Source organism: Vespa mandarinia, chromosome 3 (assembly GCF_050613455.1).
Source record: "Vespa mandarinia isolate Hongniang chromosome 3, ASM5061345v1, whole genome shotgun sequence".
NCBI classification, from domain to species: Eukaryota; Metazoa; Arthropoda; class Insecta; order Hymenoptera; family Vespidae; genus Vespa; species Vespa mandarinia.
This window is the reverse complement of record NC_140812.1, coordinates 7,358,049-7,380,161: the sequence shown is the minus strand read 5'-3', so window position 1 is coordinate 7,380,161 and position 22,113 is coordinate 7,358,049. Positions and strand designations below refer to the sequence as shown.

Genomic DNA, 22,113 nt, shown 5'->3' with positions numbered 1-22,113 from the left:
GAAATTGGTATATGAAAAATTTATAATAAATAACTTCACATATTTAACAAATAATATGTTACAATGTATCATTTACATTATGTTCAGATGTTACAATATTGTAAATGATATAACAAAGTAATTTTGTTATACATTTCTTTCAATACTATGAGAATCCATAGTCATTTTCTTTATCTAACATATAATGTGGTTATATGTAAAAACTGTTAAAATACAATTTTTATTGCAATATAAAAAAAATTATGAAGCCTCGTATAATGCATATAGAATTCGGTAGATTACAAGATATGTAACAGTCGATTGAAAACATGAAAAGCATTATCAAAACATATATATATATATATATATATATATATATATATATATATATATGTATATATATGTATATATATATATGTATATATATATATATGTATATATATATATATAATATATACATACATATATAATCAATTAAATATTCTGCTTTGGAACTTAACTAAATAGCATCCTGGGCTAATATTAATCTCAAACGAAAAATTTTATAAAGTTAAATTTAATAAATTTTTTAAAGAAGTTATGTAATTAGTATTATAACAAATTAATTACAGTTAAGATTTTTTGAGCACGCCTTAGTACAGTTCCCTTGCTTTTGAGAATCGCTATCCTCATCACTGCAGTCTTCATCATGCGTATGTGTTACATTGCGTGGTGTTTCAGGCCTTGCATGTGGAATTTGACTATTTAAGTGATCCACATACATAGCTTTCTACAAAAGAAAAATCAATTTAAAATATAGTAATCATTTTTTTATAGGATTATATATAATTTAACATTTTAATACTTACAGCAGTCAGTCGATTTTGTTCTTCTTCTTCTTCTGAAAGTTTAAATGTTCTTGATCGACTGATCATGGGTGTTTCCATAACAAATCTTTGTTCATGAGCAACTGTACTCTCGTGTGGCATCTTAAAATGATAAAAAATAGTCGTATTTTGAAAAATTATAAGTTTTAATATATTTAAATAAAAAAATATTTGAATAATACTTACCAGCATAGCAGGTGCTCTGAACATATATGAGAATGGATAATAAATCAAATTAAGGAAAGTGGCAGCATACAAATCTGCATACCTCACTACTTGACTACTGAAAAATGTCTGCCTACTTCCGCTACGAAATAATGATCCCATCATACCATATGCTAAATCCATTTTGTGCGTGACATCTCTTATGGAAGCTCGAAGTTTAGATATATCTGGCTTTTCCTTTGTGCTACTATCCAAGTTTCTAAAGAAAAAGTATATGTACAATTATTATATATGTAAAATATATGCCAAATTACTTAAAAATATCATATTTACTTAAAACTATTATATCTTTGTAGATAAATCTTATTTTAATTTATATAGTTAGAAAAAGTAATCATATTTACTTGTACATCTCTCCTAGCATTACATCCAAATTTTGTAATTCTGCGAACAATTGACATTTGTCTGTCCATACATGTAATTCCTGAACTAATTCTGGCACTATTAAAAATGTCCTCCATCCTCTAATTTTTTTACTCTTCAAAATATCACCAAATATATGATCTCCGACGTACAATACATCTTTACCTTTCGCGCCGATTAATTCTGTGAAAACATCGCACGATCCTCCTGAATAGACTTCACCTATAATAGAAAACATTTAATATATTGTATATTATCATAAATTACATTTGATTGTATCATAACAAACACAATTCAGCTTACCTGTATGAAGAGGGCCTTTATGTGTTCCAAGTTTTAAAGCACCAGTTTTAGTATCTACCTGTCGCAAGATTGTACCTTCTCCAAAAAATAATGGCTTTCTGGCGTCAACAACAATAGTATCAAAATATGTTTTCCAATTTCGATGTGGTTCGTCAGGCTAAGAAAACATATTAAAGAAATTGATAATTACTTTTTTTTCTTTTTTTTTTTTTTTTTTATTTAATATAAACAATAGAGATAACATACCCTTGCACCATGTGAAAAATCAAACAAATAGGTCATTATTTTATCGGTAAAAACATAATCACTATTTGTTAGCAAAAATAGTTTTGCACCGCTTTCTCTAATACGTGTAAGAAACATTGGAAGCCGTTCATCTTTTTTGACATATTCGTCCAAGTTTTCTATAGTCTTACTTTTTAAATTTCCATGCAAGTGAATCCAGTCAACGGCATTTCTTACATCTTGGAAAATGCTTTTAAAACTCATAGTAAGTTCACCTTCTTTAACTCCAGTCTTTTCTCTAGTATATTGCGGAGAATTCGTGAAGAAATCTATGAGGCATGCTAATAGATAAGTCTCTGGTAAATTGAACAGTGTATTCAAAACATAGACTCTTGATTCGTCTAGTTGTAAAAACTTATTTGGATAGAGTTCATAAACCTGAGAGCTAAAAGATCATACAAAAAAAAATTAATTATAATAATCATAATAATGGCAAATGTTAATAATATTACTGTTTTAAATGTTAATAAACTCACTGTTTTAAAAATTCAAATCCATGTACACAGACTAAAATATTCCCATAGGCATCAACCTTCAATAGGTTTCCGTAAAGAGTATCAAACCATAGGCCTCGTACCGGAAAACTAGGATCATATTCAAATGCTTTAATTTCTTGTGGATATCCCAAAGACACTAAACGATCTTTTAAGAGATTAAATCCAAGCTGCTCATATTGCGGAGATTTATATTCTAAAAGAATACAATTATTCTGTGAACCCCCTATTTCTTATTTATTTCTTTTTTTCTTCTTTTAAATAATTAAACATACTAACCCGCCAGTGTATAATCCATGTCAAATCCATAAAATTTAATATTTTCTAAATGAAGACTACGGTTAACAAAAATCCTGTAACAAAGAAATTATTTTTAGATTATTTAATTGACTAATTCATTATTGTTTTTACTTTTATTACTTATTGTTGGCGTTATTATTATTATTATTATTACTATTATTATTATTATTAATATTATTATTATCATTATCATTATCATTATCATCATCATTATCATCATTTTGTTAATATCATTCTCGTTAATGTATATATTCATTTTTCTGACCTATTCGCAGCAATTTTTCTAGCCATCATGCTAATAGTTCCCATATTCTCTACGTCATATGATGGATCAGCTTGAATCATTTGTGGATATCTAGTAAAATCAGAATCGCTCATTTTTTGTGATATTTTAACATTAGTACTTATACTCCCCATGTTTAGAGTATCGTTAAATATTGTAATATATTTAACAATAAATAGATTTTATACGAACGAGAATGATACGATTAAGTTTAGAGTTCAATGATATCATTGAAAATTTGTCATTATAAATTTATCGAAATTTATATTATTTCATTCATTTATTTCTCATGGACTTCTATAATCAGCTTTGTGATTAAAAGATGCATTTGTTTTTGAGGATCTTTACAAAACAAATTTTGTTAACGAATAATTCTAACGGGTGACTTACTCATTTTGAATATGTCGTCCATGATTAGAAGTACCTGTCGTTGGTACCGAATATTCGTTTATACCTTCTAACCACATTTTTCACGATATCATATCAATGTTTCATTCTCGCTGTTAAATCAATTTTATACGACGATTAATTTAAATTAAAATTATTCTCTCGAAAAATTTCCCGGTAAAAGAAAAAAAGAAAGAAGAAAAAAAAAGGAAAAAAAAAAGAAAGGAAAGAAGCCATGCAACGAATAATTTTATTATTGGTCAATTTCGAAGATTTCAGAGATTCAAAGGTTAGAATAATTGGAATCGTTTAGATTGCATATCAATTTATTTTCTCGCTTTCGTTAATTATATATATATATATATATATATATATATATATATATATATTTGAAATTCTATTATTTTTATTTCTTTTCTATATATAAATGAAAAACGAAAAAAATATTCTCATGAATCATTCTCTTATTAATAAATTTTGTATAATAAAATATCAACAATACGAACGATTACATACACACACTCACTTACATATACAATCACATCTAAACACGAACAATTTTTAAATTAATCGCAAGATTTTCAAATGGATATAAAAATGATAATATTTATTTCATTATTATAAGAATAAAAGATAAATCGGGAAATCTTTATTGAAACAACACAAACTTTATCTATAAAACTTTCTATGATATTATCGTACTCGATCAAGTTCGATCAATGCGAATAAAAAGAAACTATCAGTTACTTTAGATATTTAGATAACAACCGAACCAGTTGTTATATTGGAAATTTACAATAACAAAACGCACAATGCCGTATACATCATACATCTTTCGTGTCAATGGACCAATGTGAGGACAAGGTTAAACGAATTATATAATGAAGCTCTTTGTCATCATTTAGAGATCATACAAAAAAAAGAGAATATCATTAATGAGAAAGAAGCGCGACCGAAGGACGTGGATTCTTAAAGACATTGTAAAAATAGAAACCTGTAAGAATAAAAACGACTATAGAAAGAAAGAAAAAAAAAAAAATAAATAAATAAAAAGAAACAAAAGAAAGAGAAGAAAAAAAAATCGTTTCCTAAAAATCAATATGTCAAAGATGAAAGAGAGAGACAACAATTGTCCTCACATATTTTCAAATTACTTTCCGAATGTCTAGCCTTCATCTCGAATGAAGATAAGATCTACTTATTTAAAAAAGTTTTCGCATAAAATTGCATTGCTTTTTAATCTTCATCGCGATACGCCACGTGTTACACTACGTTAATACACAGGAAATGTCAATTTATTCCGTTCTCCGCTGCGTTCCAACGTTTATCATGATTACAATGAAAGAAAAGGAAATAAAAAAGGAAAAGGAGAAAAAAGAGGAAAAATACAAGAAAGAAGATAATTACCGTCTAGACAAAGGAAAAAAGAAAGAAAAAATAAAAAATGAAAGAAAAAGAAAAGGAAAAAAAAATACAATAACAATAACCTAATCCAAAACGACAATGACATTTCAATGGAATGCCGAATAAATGAATTTCGTGTTATTTCTATACTTCATTCAAGAGTTATCCTGAAAAGAAAGTTACGAAGCATATATATATACATACATACATGCATACTAAATAAAGTTTAAAATTTCATTAACAGAATAGAAATATTATATAATATTATATTATATATAAAAAAAGGGAAAGAAGAAGAGGATAAAAAAAAAGACAAATAAGAAATTAAAATGCACGTTTAAAGTTTCTCCTACGTTATCAGTTGATCGAATACCATGTTTAAAAGATAAATCCCGACACTCGTGTCGACACTACGCACATACAGAGTACTGACGATTCAAGGAGATTTTTCTTATTCGCGTGGGATTTAAAACCGCAATGAATCGAAATGAATGACACGCACAAACGATGTACGCAAGTATATACGTCGTTGCAAAGAAACGAAGAACGTGTACTCTGTTCGATGATCAAACCTCGACTGATTCCCTCTGGCTTCGACAAAGCAGTTAATAACATATAACGACGAAACTTAATTCATCGTCTTCCGGATACAAACTTTTCTTTCATTCTCCAATCAAAAGCTCTTCGTGTTACTCTTCGTGTTTCTTACACATGCATGCATATATATATATATATATATATATATATATATATATATAGAGAGAGAGAGAGAGAGAGAGAGAGAGAGAGAGAGAACATACACCCATATCATATCCGTTTTTCCCCCATTGGCCTTGGAAAAATTTCCAACCCATATCTAACCTATATATATTATTGAAAACGATATCAGATCAATAATAGTTTCAAAAATAGTATATAAACTATTGTTCGAAAAGAATTTTTTTTTCTTTTTATATATTCATTTGAATATCCTTTCTGAAAATTCATTTTTAAGGCGATAAAAAATCCTCGTTTAATATCGTATGTTTATCTATATAATTTAAAAAAAATGATTTCTATCGATTCAAACGAATAATTTATTCGTTCGCATGTATTCTAATATATTATTATTTTATTATTATTATTACTACTATTCAATTTCTTTTTGAAATATTATCTATCATTAGATCGTAACGATATATAACGATACTCTAACATTTAGAGAGAGTTTATAATGTATAAATAAAATAATAAAGGAAGATATAAGTCAAATAATGTTCACATTTCAACGAGCTTTCGATAGTTCTCTCATTATTCAATAAGAGAAGTTAGATGGTACGATAATGTAAATTTGCGTAAATATATTATGAAATAATAACTTTACATTTTAACGATATGATTTACTTGTAAACCGGCCAAACTAAACTCTCTTCGACATTTTATTCTGAATGAAATTTTACGAACAATGCTCCTGGCAATTATAATATATAACGAAAATACATTTTTTTTTTTATTTTTATTTATGTTTACTATTAAAAATAAATTTCTTATCGTAAAATGATATCTATTTTTTATGAACGACAGTCATAAATGATAAACTTCGCAGATAATAATCTTTCTTTGGAATATTTATTAAACATGAATTGTATGTGTATATCCACCTATATACATATCCATATGTACATCTATATGTATATATGTACGTCAGATAAATTACAAGAAAATTTGTTTAAAAAAATTTACACGGTTTGAAATCAACTACAAAGTGCATATAAACGTATTTACTTTTTTTTAACTCGTGACTTCTTCGAATTATAAAGGTTAATGATTTTTTTATGAATACCTATATCTTCTTTTTGCATATTTATATAATAAGGTTCATTTGCAATCAAAATCATATCAAGTAAAAAATTGCTATTATGTATTATTAACAAAATAATCGACATCTTAATGACTAACAAATCCATTTTTTTTTTCAGATCATGCAATCGTGTATTTTGAAAAGTTCAAGATCAATGATACTGTTCGATATAATCGATTTCAAAATATTACGTAATCTAATAATTATTTTATCAAATTGTTCTATGGAAAATCAATTATTTTAATACTTAAGACAGTACAAATGTGACTATTATTATATAAATATTAAAAAAAAAAACTTATAGATATCCATTGAAAGAAAAAGAAAAAAGAAGATATTGATCTTCGTAACTCAAAAAGATGAGGAGTAAAAAAGAAACATTTTTTACATGTACTTTGTAGATGCCTCAAGAGCCATGTAAATTTATATTATTAAAATTTCTTCTAATTTCAATTAGTTCCAAGATATCTTCTCGGTCATATACGGACGAACACCCTATATATGTTTGTTTCATAAAATTCTTGCGATATATGTGTTTTCACAAATAATCATCCTTTTTCCTTTGTTTCTTAATCTAACTATTCGAGTCCTGCCGCGGTTGGTCACACGTGATTGACTGACCGCACGAAAAATTGCTCTTTCCCGATAAACGTATTCATTTTACAAAAGAAGAAAAAAAAGAAAAAAGTAAAAAATTAGAAAGTGAGAGTCGTTAACTTCATAGCACCATTTCATGTTTAATAATAATCTTTAGAATGGCTTTCATTCCCGGTAGACCTTGAAAGTCTCTTTAATTACTATACTACAATGAGAGCACCTACGCCTTGAACGTGCTAGTTTGAGATATCGACTTTTCGTTAAGTCGGTCAAGTACCACTATAAAAGAGGATGCAAGACTAGTTCATGTCACGAATGAAAGTTATGCACTTTCGCAGCGGCTCACAAAATTTATTTATTGTTCTTTTCTTTCTTCCTATCTCTTTTTAAAATAATACTTGTATATAATATGCCAAAAAAAGTTTCTGAGTGGTTTCGAAAAATCAATAATTTTTTTCTGACAATTTTTTATAAGCTAATTTTTTTTTCAGATTACATAATTACGAACTTAGGAATTTTTTTACAATCTGAAAAAAAAAAGAATTAGCCTAAACAGTCCCGAAAAAAAAATTAATTGATTTTTAAAATCACTCACGAACTCTTGACCTATCTTCTGTATACATGTGCACGTATCTCTCTGTGTGTGCGTATGTGTATGTATACAACTTTTTCATTATTATCAAAACGCTTATCTTCCTTGATTATAATAAGTCTCATCGATCCTTACACGTTATAATTACATGTTTCTTGTTCCATAGAATACTTAATATTTTGTTCTTCAGTCGAGATATGGTAATTATTTTATTTTTTTATTTATCATTGATGAAAGTCGAAAGGAAGAAAAGAAAACAATTTCGCTCAACAAGATTACTTTATCCAAATATTATTCTGACTCGAAGTTTACAAACGAAGGACAAAACTGATAAAAGATTTTTATAAATGAAATACTAAGTAAAAGAAATATGACATCTAACTTGTAAAAGGTACATATAATTCGATCGAAAGTTTCGAAAAATGAACTTCGAAAAAGTACATAAACTTTATCTCTCGTTCTTTTCGAAAACTTATTTATTTAATTTATTGAGAAATATCACGAGGGAATGATGATGAAATCAGAAGTAAAAGTTACAAACGGTAATTTGTTATTTATTGACCATTGGAGAAACTTCTGTATATTGGTTTTCTTATTATCAAATATTTTTGGAAAGTTTTATTATTTCATCGAATATCGAAACGGAATAGGAAGATAGAAACAGAACTGTTTTAACGATCTTGGAATGAATGCAAAATATTCTAAATATAAAGCGTATAATTTAATTCGAATGGATCGTCAATGTCATCTTGAATATTTCTTCGTTAGTAAACATGAACTGGTCCACGTCGCGTTGCGGAGATGGTTAAAGTTCTATAAAAAAGGAAAAATGAGAAGAAAAACGAGAGAAGGAAGTCGTTGGCTCGAATCGTAAGTACCAAAATCAATCGTGAGAACCAAAATCATCTCTATGATTATACATGGAACGACATGATCACCGCAACGCCATTCAAGGCCGTTCCAAGAAAGGTGATTCGTCATATGACCGTGGACAGTGACACGTTAACGAACGTTTTAGAAATTTCAATTTAGCTTTTAACACATAAGAACGGGAAAAAGATAAAATTAAACGAAGTTAACAATAATATTGATCATATTAAAATTGAACGACATGATCTAAAGATTGATGATTGAAAAATTTTGATTTCATCATTCGCAAATTACATCATGCTTCTTATCGAAATTTATACGGAAATAAATGATAACAGACAGAACACACACACACACACACACACATATATGTGTATATATTTATACTCTCGTTTCGTTGAAATTTTCTCGTGACAAAGATCGTATTGGATGAAGGAAAATAATAAAAAGTGAAAAGACAAAGCAATGAACACGGACTAAATTGAAACTTTAAGAAAACATAAATATCACTAGAGGACGATGGATTAGTTTAGAGAAAGAATCGAGAATGATTATTAACTAAAACGCGAAGCACATGCAATGCGTCTTCGCACTAAAGTGACGGACTCTTGGCGAAAGAACAAGATTCAACGAGTAAATGTAGCATTAAGAATCCTTCGTATTTGGCTTAACTTTTTGATTTCATCGTATAATCCTTTTAATCTTATACCCCTTGTTAAATATCTTCGTGAACACGACGGTGGCCTTATGCCATTTGGCGACAAAAGAACGCAAATTTGTAAACGTCATCTCACTAATCTTCTTAATAAATCACGATTTTCAACGATGATTGATGTGCTAGCTTTTATCAACTAGTCGATAAAAGAACTCTCAGGCGACTATGCATTATATTCAGTTCTCGTAATAACATTGCTGGAAGAACCATGATAATGTGCGTAAGCGAAAGTAACGACTGTTAAAGAAAAAAAAAAAATATATATATATATAGCATTGATTTCGAACGTAATGAACTCGAATACAAATATTATATTATTATCGTATGAAAATTTCATTAACTTTAAATCTCGATCAAATTTTGGATTATACAAAATTATATAAAGGACAAAAAGAATTATGCATTTTTTTTCTCATGTATATTAAAACAAACTCTAACTTCGATATTATTTATTATTATTTTTTTTTCTTTTTATTTTCTCCCATTTTTAATTCATTTTTCACGTGGAATATGTTAATTGATGTTTTAAAAATTTCATTGTGTTTTTCGCATCTCGTTCGACCTTTCATCTTTTTTAGTATCCTTTTTCTACGTTATTTGCCATTCAGAAAACGTACTGATTGACCTTTACCTGTGACCTAGTTCCCTCTTATGACTCCATATCCTATGCACTCCTTCCTTACAACTATCCAGATCATTCTCATTACAATCATTTCTGCTCAGATCGATTCTTTCGTGAGATAAATTAAAACCAAGTATGTTCCTGTTAAGTAATTCCTCCGGGAAAACTGTCTCATCTTGGGGAAATTGTATTCTTCGGCCTACTCCACAAAATTATTTTCATTTGTAATGAGGCTTCGTGTGTGCGTGTATATATATATATATATAGTAACATATTTTGGTGTGTGTGTATACAAACACAAAAACATGTCTTCTGTTTTTTGAATATATAATTACCAAGACAACATGACGATGTAATCACTAAATCAACGTTTTGGTGATTCATAATACAATATGATGACACAAATTATTTACTCCACATAAAAAAGAACAATGATGAAAGATAACAAAGTAACACAGATTTGTGTGACCAAATTCTAAATCCTTTTCAGGAATGAAAATTTCACTGTTGATCTGATCGGTTGAACAAACGACTAAATAATGAGTATTGATGATCGAGAATGTCAGATAAATTTTCCAAATGAACGAACAAACAAGTGGAAGACTATAAATGTAAATAAGTGATTGTGATAAGCAGACTCTTTATGGATCGCCAAAGGTCATTTGTATGATGATAAAAAAGAAAGAATGATGAAGAAGAAGAAGAAGAAGAAGAAGACGACGAAAGAAAAAAGGAAAAAAACGACGACTTATGACAAATATCAAAGACAGTGCTTCTTATTTTCGTAAATCAATAAAAATAAAAACAAGAATGATTGTCCAAAGACAGATGAGATTAGATGTATTATACATACATATACATATACATATACACATATATATATATTTTTCATTATCATTATTATTATTATTATTATTATTATTATTATTATTATTATTGTTATTATTATTATATAATTATAATTATAATTATATTATATATATAAGTATATATATCTAATATGAAGTATATATATAAAAATATATTTTTTATTATATAATTATGATTATGATTATGATTATGATTATATAATAAATATATATAATCATATTTAAATAATTACAAGTACAAACGCGCGAACGCGCGTTTCTTACTACAGTATCTCAATTTCTACGAATAAATCAATGCGAATGATTTCTCACGGAATTTTTTCTTTTTTCGTTAATTCTCAAAGTCTTTCACGTGAAGAAAAATTTCGATGATTCATTATTAGTGTCGAGTTATCATTCCTAAATGATCTTTATGTTTATTTCCAAGTACAAAACAATGATAATACAATCGTGTACGATCGTTTAATCGTACGTTTCTCGAGTAAAAATAGGAGAATAAGAAGCATGATTAAAATAACAATGATGAAAGAAAGATGGTTAGAATGTTTCCAAAAAAAAAAAAAGAAAAAGAAAAAAAAAGAGGAAAAAACGAAAATAATCGCAGACAATAATAGGATCTTTCATAAAACATAAACGTATTATAAATTTGTTTCATTTCGAGAATCTAGTTAGATTTTCGTTCTCTTTTCAACGAGTTATATGCTTTTCCAGAAATATCTTTGATCTGCTTCTCCTTCATGTTTCATGAAAGGGAGAGAAAGAGGCGAGGAAGAGGGAGAAAGAAAGAGGGAGAGAGAGAGAAACAAAAAGAGAAATAGATAGATAGACAGACAGACAGGGAGGTAGGGATGGAGGGAGGTAGGTAGGTAGGTAGGCAAGTAGACAGGCAGACAGACAGGTAGATAGAAATGGAAAGAGAAAGAGCGAGAGCAAGAGAGAGTGTGTGTGTGTATGACAAAGAAAGAGAGAAAAAGAGGAAATCTTTAGTGAACGGTACCACACAAAATATCAAATTATGTAATCGATAAAGATCAAATCTACCAAAAATCAAATTACTACTACAGGATGAATAATACATCAATAGATTATCCAGATTATTCACCTATGTGGATAATAATGACGATAAAACGAAAAAGTAAATAAATAAAAAAAAAAAATAAAAAAAAAAAATTTTGCACATGTATCGAACGTTTATTTATAGTTGAATCTTTCTATTCCCTCTCCTCCCTCGAACCGCTAATCATGTTCGTCAACGACCATGAATTTAACTGTACGACCATGACCTAACTTTACTTCCTTGTTTTTGAATTTTTTAACTGCGTCATATGTTGTGTATATGTATATGTGTGTGTATGTGGACGCGCGCGTCACTTTAATCATTAAAATATAGTAGCACGCTCGCGCACGAGTATACAAAGATGCAATGCAGCAAGTTTGGATCACGTCATGGCATACTTTCTTTATTCTTTCGTAACTTCTCACGTTATTATCGACGATTCGAAGATAAAATATCTTTTGAGTAGCATTCGACTCGTTCGTTACTCCCATCATGAATAATATTTATTAGTCAGTTCGTAGCTCACAATAGAATATAAGAGAAGAGAGAAAAAAGAAAGAAAAGAAAAGAGAAGAAAAAAAAAGACAAATATAAGACGGTATATTTTCGATGTGACATTAAGAGACACGATTATAATGAAACTTTCTAATGGAATTATTTACTAACCTTTGACTAGCTTGCCGGTACCATTTCTTATGCCCTGTAGGATCATTATCATTTTGCGGTGTCGATGGGGATACGTTTCCATGATCACCATGCGAATTACAGTTCTCCAATTCCATGATTAACTGTAAAAATATTAAGAAACAAAAAATAACGTGTTCGTTGACAAACTTTCCCTTTCTCAAAGTTATATTATTTTGTCAACGAACAATAAACATATTTTTATTATATTGACTTTTTAATTCATCGAGAATTAATTGTTCTTAATATTATTTATAAGAATATTTTAAACAATTTATTTTGCAATAAGACGTAAAAAAGAGTTAGGTTAACTAGGCTGTTACAAAAGCTGCAACATTTCGCAATAGACGTTTACCAACGCGTCGTTTCTTCTTTTAGTACGAGTCAGATCGTACTTTTTATTTATTTATTTTTATTTTTTTTTATTTTTTTTTTATTTTTTTTTTATTTTTGTTTTTTTTCATGAAAATCAATTCTATTGTGATCGTCAGTTATTATTACGAAATAATTTAGAATTTAATAATTGAAAATAATAGGAAATAACATATGTACTTGAAAACACGAGAATAACTAAGATCTCAATAATTGGACATTACTATCGGATGCAAAGTAGCAGGATTCTCGCAGATACTCGCTCATTCTGATTATACCGAACTTTGAATAATACTTTTTTTTTTTATCATTATCACAATATCCCTTCTAAGTAAATATTTTCATAAATATTTATTTAAAAGAAATATCGTGATAATATATAAAATTCTATGAGACATGGTATCATATGTTATCGTTATGATGCGAAGATAGTAGATATATTGAAGGATAATAAAAAAAAAAAAGGAAAAGCAAGAAACGATTATCAATTCGATGAAAAACAAGAAATTAAACGAGGAAATGATTCTCTCTATTTTATCGTTATTTCCGTTCGCATAACGCTCGAAAATTCTACGAACAGCCATTTCTTTTGTTCTCGCTTCCAATGATAAATTGAATTAAAATTTGTACCTAGCAAGATCGTTAGTTTTACGTAGAATTTTTTGAAAAAAAGTACAGCGTAATTTAAAGAGTCTTCTTTGAAAACTTCTAAATAGAATTAATCGGGCGCCAATCTGTCATCGGTAGGTACATATATAAAAAAAAAACAACTCACAACCACACACTGTGCAGATTTGTCGCAGACTGAGGTCAATTCACTGAACTGCGTTGACCTCGGTGCAGGTATACCAATCGAACAGTCGAAAATGTTACTACATTGATTCATACATTCTAAATTTTAAGTACGCGCCAAATCTTATATATTATCCTCGTTTATCTGACAACGAAAGAAAAGAAGAGATAACATAAACATCTTTCGTAAAGAGAATCAAATTCACTTGGACGATGAAACAATTGGTCTTACATTTTTTTATTGACCAATGAGAATACGAGAATAATTTGTTAAGTGTATATCATGGAATCTATACATAATTTCGATCGAAATCAATAATTTCGTATCGATAAATTCTAATGAATGATTTTTACGAATGACGATTTGATTGTCAATGATTTATTCTATAGGAGATCAATCGATGATTCATTGATAATTTCATTATACACATCTCATTCATATATTTAATTCAAATCATATATATATATATATATATATATATATATATATAGTATATTGGACGATCGATAAAGAATATCGTAGTGAATCTATGAGAAGAATTAAAATTACCAACGTAATATTTGCATGTGTATGATAGAAAAATTTTATATTTACGCGCGCAATTTGTTTTGAAATATACGCGCCATTTTTTGCGATTGTATATCATTGATCTCATAATAGAATTAACAAGATAGAAATGAATAATAGAGAATGATAGGAATAGGAGTATGTTTAAAAAAATTATATTAAAGAAGAAATAGACACGTTTAAATATTGAATAAAGAAAAAGAAGGGAAAAATATAAGATAGGAAAAAAGATCAAATATAATTGAAATGCATTTTTCTTCGATCGATGTAAGCGATCGATATATATGATCGTGAAATGAAAAAGAAGATGGTATATACTGATGATAATATAATTATCAGAGAAATGATTTGCACCTGCCGGATAGTCGAAGCGCGGATAAGACGCGGATCACTTTGACTTGTCGAGGCGACGGACGACGAATTCGTCCGTAGCGCCGTGTGTAAACCGTCCGTCCGCCGTTGCCCGAACGCCAAAATCCGAGGTAAAAGCACGTACTTCGCAATTTTCGCAAACTTCCACGCGTCCGTAGTACTCATCGCGTTGAGCACAATTGGAACGTAGACTTCGACTCTCTTGTGCACGAGCAATTACGTTGCATCGTTTCTGTTGCGTAAAATTAATCCGATTTAGGTGACCTCGACGTAATATAACCTATAAATTCGTCTTGGACTATTGTCTCTATCCGTCGTTTTGACAATCCTTTGGAAGCTTCCACGAGCGTGGGGTATCGACACATGTAGTCCTTTTTTTTCAAAAATATATTTTCTTCTTATGATTATATATCTTCGAGGTCTTCTCGACATTCTCCACGTATTATTTGGGAATGCTTTCTATCTATCGGGAGAGCGGGAACTTAACGTAACTTTGACTCTCTTGGGCTTGCGGCCCAACCCACTTTTTAAACGGTGATTTTTTTTTCTACGTCGACTCTTAATTCGTTTTATGAACGTATTATATTTTAAAAAGCGTCTCGTCGAAAAATCAACGAACTTTTTTCGCATGACAATTCGACAATCGAAATCCTTGCGTTACGACTCTTTTCATTCCTACTTCATTCTTCTCTCGATATTTCTCACAATTTAATATTTTATCCTTTAGGGACCCAATTAGTGTGATGACATAACATAACCTTCCTCTCCATGAGAGATAATGAAAGTGTGTGTGCGTGTATGTGTGTAGAAAGAGAAAGAAAGAGAAATTTTTTAAGAACATTTTTCTTTTTTTTGTTTATTTATTTTTTTATTTATTTATTTGTTTATTTATTCGTTTATTTATTTGTAGTTACATATTAAAAAAATGCTATAATTTTGTAATATAAGTCGTGTGTGTGTTATCTCGTCTTTTATCATATGTTTCGTTAAATTTAATATTGCGTATTTATTATTGTTATTTCTGATATTCAGTGAGCAATATTTTTTCCGTCATATCTTTTATCTTATTTATAATGTAATTAATATTATTTTTATTTATATTTAAATAAATATTTATTTTTGTACTATACGAATATTGGCTTCGTTAAGTTAATCTATTATTTCTATTTTGTTACCGATTTCTTAATAAATCTTTTTTCCACATATTCCATTTGTGTTTTATTAGTCTTCTTTATTCATTTATATAGATAAAAATTGATATTTTATATATGTTTTTAGATTTATAATACATTTTCTACAATAATTCTAGGATCTAACATTACACTGTAATAAATACTCATTCTATATTATTATTATTTATTGTCATTGAAACATTATTCTCTTTAATAAATGTTATATCTTTATTTATTTCTTTTAGATGTTAGATATATTATATTTATTCATTATATATCATTCAATATAGATTTGTTTTACATTAAATGAAGAATTAATTGTGGTGTATTATAAATATAGTTTTTTTGCACATATTTTTAAATTTATGTAAATATGATTAATGTTCAGTACACAATATTTGTTGATCATATTATAAGATAATAGTTATAAGTGAAATACAATTCTTTATAATATATCAATAATAATTCATTGCAATTTCTTTTAATAATTATCAAGCAATGGTGTACTAAGACATCGATCTACATAATATTTGCAAAGTAAGAGTATTAAGCCAGTCTGAAAAATGAATAATCAAGCGTTCAGTTTGGCAGAAAAGCTTATACCTTCTACGTATGTGCAACAAGGTTTAAATGCAAAGAAAACTCGCGAAAACCATATAAGACATTTTATTGAACATGTATGTATTACTTGTAGATACAAAATAATATATCGAATTATATATTTCTATTCGTAAATAGAAATGTATGTTATAAATTTTTACAAAATATAGAGACAATGGCCAGAAGAGGGATGGGATGAAGCAACAATAGAAGCTTTTCTCTCTGATCTTTCGCAAATGGATAGCAACAATTTTCCTTCTAACTGTAGTGTCGGAGAACGTGAAGCAAGAATTGCATCAAGTATAGTAGCAAGAAGACATTTTCGCATGGGACATGGAATTGGTAGATCAGGTGATCTAGAAGAAGTACAACCAAAAGCTGCTGGTAGCAGTCTCATGTATAAATTGACAAATGCTTTGGTACTGGAAGTAATACGTTATATGGGTAAGAAAAGGAATATTTTCTGTATTATATTCTTTTATTTTTAGAAAAATTTAATTAAACATTTATACTTGTAGGCGTAAAAAGTATAGCTGGTTGTTTCTTATCTCCTATGGCTACAGGCATGAGTTTAGTACTATGTATGTTGACTCTCAAACAAGGTAGACCACGAGCAAAGTATGTTTTATGGCCTCGAATCGATCAAAAATCAAGTTTCAAGTCTATAATTACAGCAGGTTTAGAACCTGTAGTAATTGAAATGCAAATAGTTGGAGATGAATTAAAAACAGATATGCAAAGACTCGAAGCCCAGATGGTAGCTCTTGGAGAAAGTGTAGCCTGTGTACTTACAACAACAAGTTGCTTTGCACCTAGAGCATGTGATTCAGTTGATTTAATTGCAGTTTTGTGTACGCAATATAATATACCCCACTTAGTAAATAATGCTTATGGGTAAGAATTTAGCAATGTTCTTTTAACAGTTTCTAAATATTTCTAATACAGGTAAAAATTAGATAAATTTTACTATATTGTTAAAAGGTTACAGAGTACAAGGTGTATGCGTCTCATACAAGAAGCATCGCGTAAGGGTCGCGTTGATGCATTTGTTCAAAGTACAGATAAAAATTTTCTTGTACCCGTGGGTGGTGCAGTAATCGGATCATTTGATAAAAACCTTTTGGATCGTATATCAAAAATGTATCCAGGTCGTGCAAGTGCAAGTTCTACTATGGATGTTATGATAACATTGTTGAGCCTTGGAATAGCAGGTTATAAGCAACTTATTGCCGAGCGTAAAGAAATGTATTCTTATCTTAAAGAGGAACTTGGAAAATTAGCAGCAAGGCATGGAGAACGTTTATTAGATACAAAAGGAAATCCAATATCAATGGGGATGACATTACAATGTTTAAGTCATCAACATGATAATAAGCAAGTTACAACATTAGGATCAATGTTGTTCCTTCGTAATGTTAGTGGTACTAGAGTAATCACTACAACAGACTCTAAGCACATTGTTTCACACAAGTTTGAAGGTTATAATCATTATTATCACCTTTCTTTGTTCTTCATTGAACACTTGTATATATTTTGTAATCGTATTTTTAGGATGGGGAGCTCATAACAGTAATTATCCAGTACCATACCTAACTGTTGCTGCAGCTTTAGGTATGAAAAGATCAGATGTTGATGCATTTATACAAAGACTAGATAAAGCATTAACAAAAGTACGAAGACGTTCCGCTTCGGTAACTCCAACAGCATCACTTGCTGGATCCAGTATTAATGGAGATGCTGGTGGTGCTGGTGGTCCAGGTGAATCCAGCACAGCTTCAACTAGCCGAGCAAGTAGTAAAGATAGTTTAAGAAAATGAACCGTAATCAACGCAACTGGTCAGTCAAATCAGCACATTAATATTAACTTGTAAGTAATTCACTACTTACAATTAATAAATTGTTCATATCTCTGCATAATGACTCGTATCAAAACAATAATCTTTAACTTGGTTATTAAAGTGCAGTATTTTTCTACATAATATCATTTAAAATTTACACATATGAATATAAAAAATCTTTTACTGTACTTTTATTTTTTTATACATCAATTAATAATTTCTATTTCTCTATGAAAAAAATGTAATCATCTGAAATTAAAAAATTTTACTAAACTATTTTTATATTATAATAAAATATGACTCATGTCATTTAAAGCAAACGAATAAGATACAGTACATGTTGCAGAAGTATGGAATAAATAATGAGCTGATCTGTCTGCCCACTTGCGTTGTGATATTGTCAATTCCTATCTTAAGAGGCAAGGCAATTGGATGTTAAGTAAATGATATTAAGTGAATGTCAAAGTTAATGCAATGGAATCAAGAAATAAGAATACAACATTCTCTTAGTTATCTGTTACAAGATATTCAATTATATATGCGCTGGCCGCAAAAATCATTATGAATTGTTTACAAATTTATATTTTTTGTGAAACAAAAATATGAAAATTGTTCTTGTGTGCATTTTACTTTTAGCTTATCATGTTGTAAGATATAATATTAAGTTTTACATTCTGTGTTGTTTAAGTACTAGAACTTCTGTAGATGATTCATAACGCAAATAACAAAGTATTATGTTGCCAAGACATAATTAGTCTTAATTAATAATATCTTTTGATCATATAGTATTAACATACAATTTATTCTCATAAATATTGTTTATATAATTTAAAAAATAATTCTATATTTAAAGAAAACACATTAATATAAATGTTTGATATCTTTGTTTTATTTTAGAGAAAATTGTATGTCAAAGGAAATAGTGAGATTATATGTTACTGATTGTAAAAAGAAACTTTAATGATAATATAATTGCCTGATTGTATCAATACAGTAATAATACAAGTTTGAAGCATGATACATGAAAGTTGAGCACATGCTATAAAAAAAAATCGTAAATAATTTTTATGAATATCAGCGGTGTTAAACGACAACATATTTTTTAAATGTTTGAATGATTATAAATATATTATTACAATTATTTATTTTTTTTGCAAAGTTTTTGCAAAGATATAATATTATCACTTTATGAATCATGCAATACTTTTTAATTTTAATTAAAATCCAAATTATTATTATTAACGTAATAGTAATATAATCGAAAATTTTAATTTCTATTACATTTATGTATTCTATTACAAAATCTATTATACTGTGATTTAATTCGGTATGAATTATGCTTTGTTAAATAAGGTAGTAAGTATGATTCATGTATATTATAAAACTGCAAGTATCACATGTCCCCATTTAACATCAGCTAAGAAAAGTAGAGAGAATTAATAATAGTATATACTTCAAATTTAAATTAAATAATACATAATACCATACCAACTGGACACAATCAATCATTTTTTCGATATATATACACACATATATGTATAAGAAATATAAATATATGTATACAGATGTGCAAAAAAATTTCACAGTAAACTACAGGTATGACAGCTTGATATATAAATCATATGATAATTAGTAATAATTTGAGAAAGAATACATTTCAAATATTCAGTCAAGTCTAATAACAACATCAATAAAGAATTAATGCTATAAAATAGAAGAAAATACATTTCTCAAAATTTCTTTTTTTATAGATTATCTAAGTAGAAAAATACATTTATAATTATATGGATTATTAATTAGAAAAAAAACGAATGCATAATGATCTTAACGTAGAATAAAAGAAACGTTTAGCATAAAAAATATGCATTAGCTATTATACTAGCTCGTGTTTAATCGAACATTTCTTTATATCTATTAATTTTCTAGTCTGAAATATTCTCATGAACATACTTGTAATTTTTTCTGTAGAAAAGAAATGACACTAGGTATGTTAACATTCAATCAAATTCCTAAATGACAACAAAATTTGTTTTTTATTCATATCGCAATACATAATGCTGTTAATATTATTATCCAAGTTTATAGAGATATATTCATTATTCATACTGATTTTGTCTGCAATAAATAAAATTAAATATTTTGTACACACACACCATTAATTTACAAATTATATAACAAATTTTCATTAGCATTGTTCAAAATGTATTTATATCTAGTATTATGTTCTTAAAATATATTTATGACAAGCCAAAGACAAAGCAATATTATGCACCAAGATGATAAATATATTAGTCATATTATCACTTTATCATTAAATGAGTTGGATGCAAAGAGGAAGCATTTAAACTATATTTAATTATATGTTTTGCTTAGCTTCCTTTTATAGTTACTAATTTAATTATTTAGATTTAACATAGTTCTTGAAAAAAAAAATTAAGAAATAGAATTGTTACTATAAACAAATCATATGTACTATGATAAGCTATATATATATATATATATATATATATATATATATATATATATATATATATATGTATGTGTGTGTTTATTTATATATGTATGTATATGTGTGTGTACATACATATATCTATACATATATATATAAATATATTAATGTTACAGTAATATATTTACTATCAAAACTGATACTTAACGATTATGAAAAGTATTCTAGTATAAGTGGTATCATTATACCAATGACTTTCCTATGTAAATAAAATATAATTTTTTTCTTATTTCTTTTTGATCATAAATTCATTAATCGTTAAAAAAGGCACCTAATACATATATACATATATATTGAATTATATGCCTTTTACACAAACAACGATTTTATGGACCTAATGTTCTACTACACTTAAGTTTTCTATGTCTAAAAAAGTTAAATTTGTTATATCATTGTTGCATCACTATATTGTTGTTCAGCATAAAACATATGTAAGTTATACTATGTAATTTTAAATTTATTGCAATGAATGCATACATTCAGAGCATTGTTTATTATTCAAAATGTTATAATAAAACTATTATTGGCAGACTTATATTCGATTGTTCATGTTAAAAAAAATCTTTGGTTTTTGATATAAATGTTCAAGAAAAACAAAAAAAAAAAAAAAAAAAAAAAAAAGAAAAAGGAAGATACATTGCCAATATTGTATATAAAGTGTTGTTTTACTGAAGTTTTTAAAAATATATCTAAGCGATCTAAGATTTTAAATGTAAGTTTTGATTTGGAGAAAAAAATTATATCAATGTGAAAACATTGATAATAGAATATAAAACATATATATAATATAATATTCATGGGTCAATAATACATTATGTCGTCTATATGAGTAAATACTTTTAAACAGATGCGACCTATTTTCTCTTTCTATTTATTATATTTTATCCCTTTGTGCTTATCTACAACGAAAAAGATGTCATTGTGTGACAGTAATGTTTGTATGTGTGAAGATGTAAACACATCTAACACAGTAAAAAACAAGTTAAACAAGTAAGCAAGAAACATACACGGATCATACTTTTTTGAATATATAGATTACTAATAAAGAAATGTCATATGATATATCTCGATATTGTTTTCAAAAAGTAGCATGTATTTATTATTTTATAATAATAGAAGAGTAGTTATCATAAATGTGAATAAAGCCTTTTTTTA

At 27.8% G+C, this 22,113-nt stretch overlaps 2 protein-coding genes across 20 annotated transcripts; one reads left to right on the top strand and one right to left on the bottom strand.

The window, feature by feature from the left end:
• Positions 1 to 443: 443 nt before the first annotated feature.
• Nt5b (5' nucleotidase B) lies at positions 444 to 15,213 on the bottom strand. 16 transcript variants are annotated; one of them, XM_035880214.2, is made up of 11 exons: positions 14,822 to 15,213; positions 12,718 to 12,839; positions 3,081 to 3,170; positions 2,795 to 2,868; positions 2,498 to 2,711; positions 1,983 to 2,406; positions 1,737 to 1,893; positions 1,415 to 1,655; positions 1,032 to 1,269; positions 828 to 947; positions 444 to 748 (listed from the first exon to the last, which is right to left on the bottom strand). In XM_035880214.2, exons 1-11 carry the CDS (start codon positions 15,002 to 15,004, stop codon positions 581 to 583), a joined length of 2,031 nt encoding a protein of 676 aa, XP_035736107.1. In that variant the 5' UTR covers positions 15,005 to 15,213; the 3' UTR covers positions 444 to 580. The 16 variants fall into 16 exon arrangements, with proteins under 16 accessions (XP_035736107.1, XP_035736109.1, XP_035736113.1 ...); XM_035880216.2 differs by lacking the exon at positions 14,822 to 15,213 and adding an exon at positions 13,883 to 14,023; XM_035880220.2 differs by lacking the exon at positions 14,822 to 15,213 and adding an exon at positions 13,738 to 13,925.
• SecS (Sec synthetase) lies at positions 14,719 to 19,666 on the top strand. 4 transcript variants are annotated; one of them, XR_014982006.1, is made up of 7 exons: positions 14,719 to 14,949; positions 16,508 to 16,688; positions 16,782 to 17,055; positions 17,130 to 17,505; positions 17,593 to 18,089; positions 18,163 to 18,478; positions 18,796 to 19,665. XR_014982006.1 is itself a non-coding variant. In XM_035880245.2 (6 exons), the coding sequence occupies exons 2-6, from the start codon at positions 16,575 to 16,577 to the stop codon at positions 18,426 to 18,428; spliced, it is 1,527 nt and encodes a 508-aa protein (XP_035736138.1). In that variant the 5' UTR covers positions 14,719 to 14,949; positions 16,508 to 16,574; the 3' UTR covers positions 18,429 to 19,666. The 4 variants fall into 4 exon arrangements, 3 of the variants coding, with proteins under 3 accessions (XP_035736138.1, XP_035736139.1, XP_085512271.1); XM_035880245.2 differs by having other exon boundaries at positions 18,163 to 19,666; XM_035880246.2 differs by lacking the exon at positions 16,508 to 16,688 and having other exon boundaries at positions 18,163 to 19,666.
• Positions 19,667 to 22,113: the final 2,447 nt, after the last annotated feature.

Bases quoted from the DNA above. Each gene is read 5' to 3' on its own strand.
- Nt5b (XM_035880214.2), bottom strand. From the start codon at position 15,004: ATGAGTACTACGGACGCGTGGAAGTTTGCGAAAATTGCGAAGTACGTG. The intron at 3,171-12,717 runs GTTAGTAAATAA...TGATTTTACTAG, and splicing joins TACCGGCAAGCTAGTCAAAG to ATATCCACAAATGATTCAAG. The intron at 1,656-1,736 runs GTAAGCTGAATT...TTTCTATTATAG, and splicing joins TAAAGGCCCTCTTCATACAG to GTGAAGTCTATTCAGGAGGA.
- SecS (XM_035880245.2), top strand. From the start codon at position 16,575: ATGAATAATCAAGCGTTCAGTTTGGCAGAAAAGCTTATACCTTCTACG. The intron at 16,689-16,781 runs GTATGTATTACT...TACAAAATATAG, and splicing joins TAAGACATTTTATTGAACAT to AGACAATGGCCAGAAGAGGG. The intron at 18,090-18,162 runs GTTATAATCATT...TCGTATTTTTAG, and splicing joins TGTTTCACACAAGTTTGAAG to GATGGGGAGCTCATAACAGT.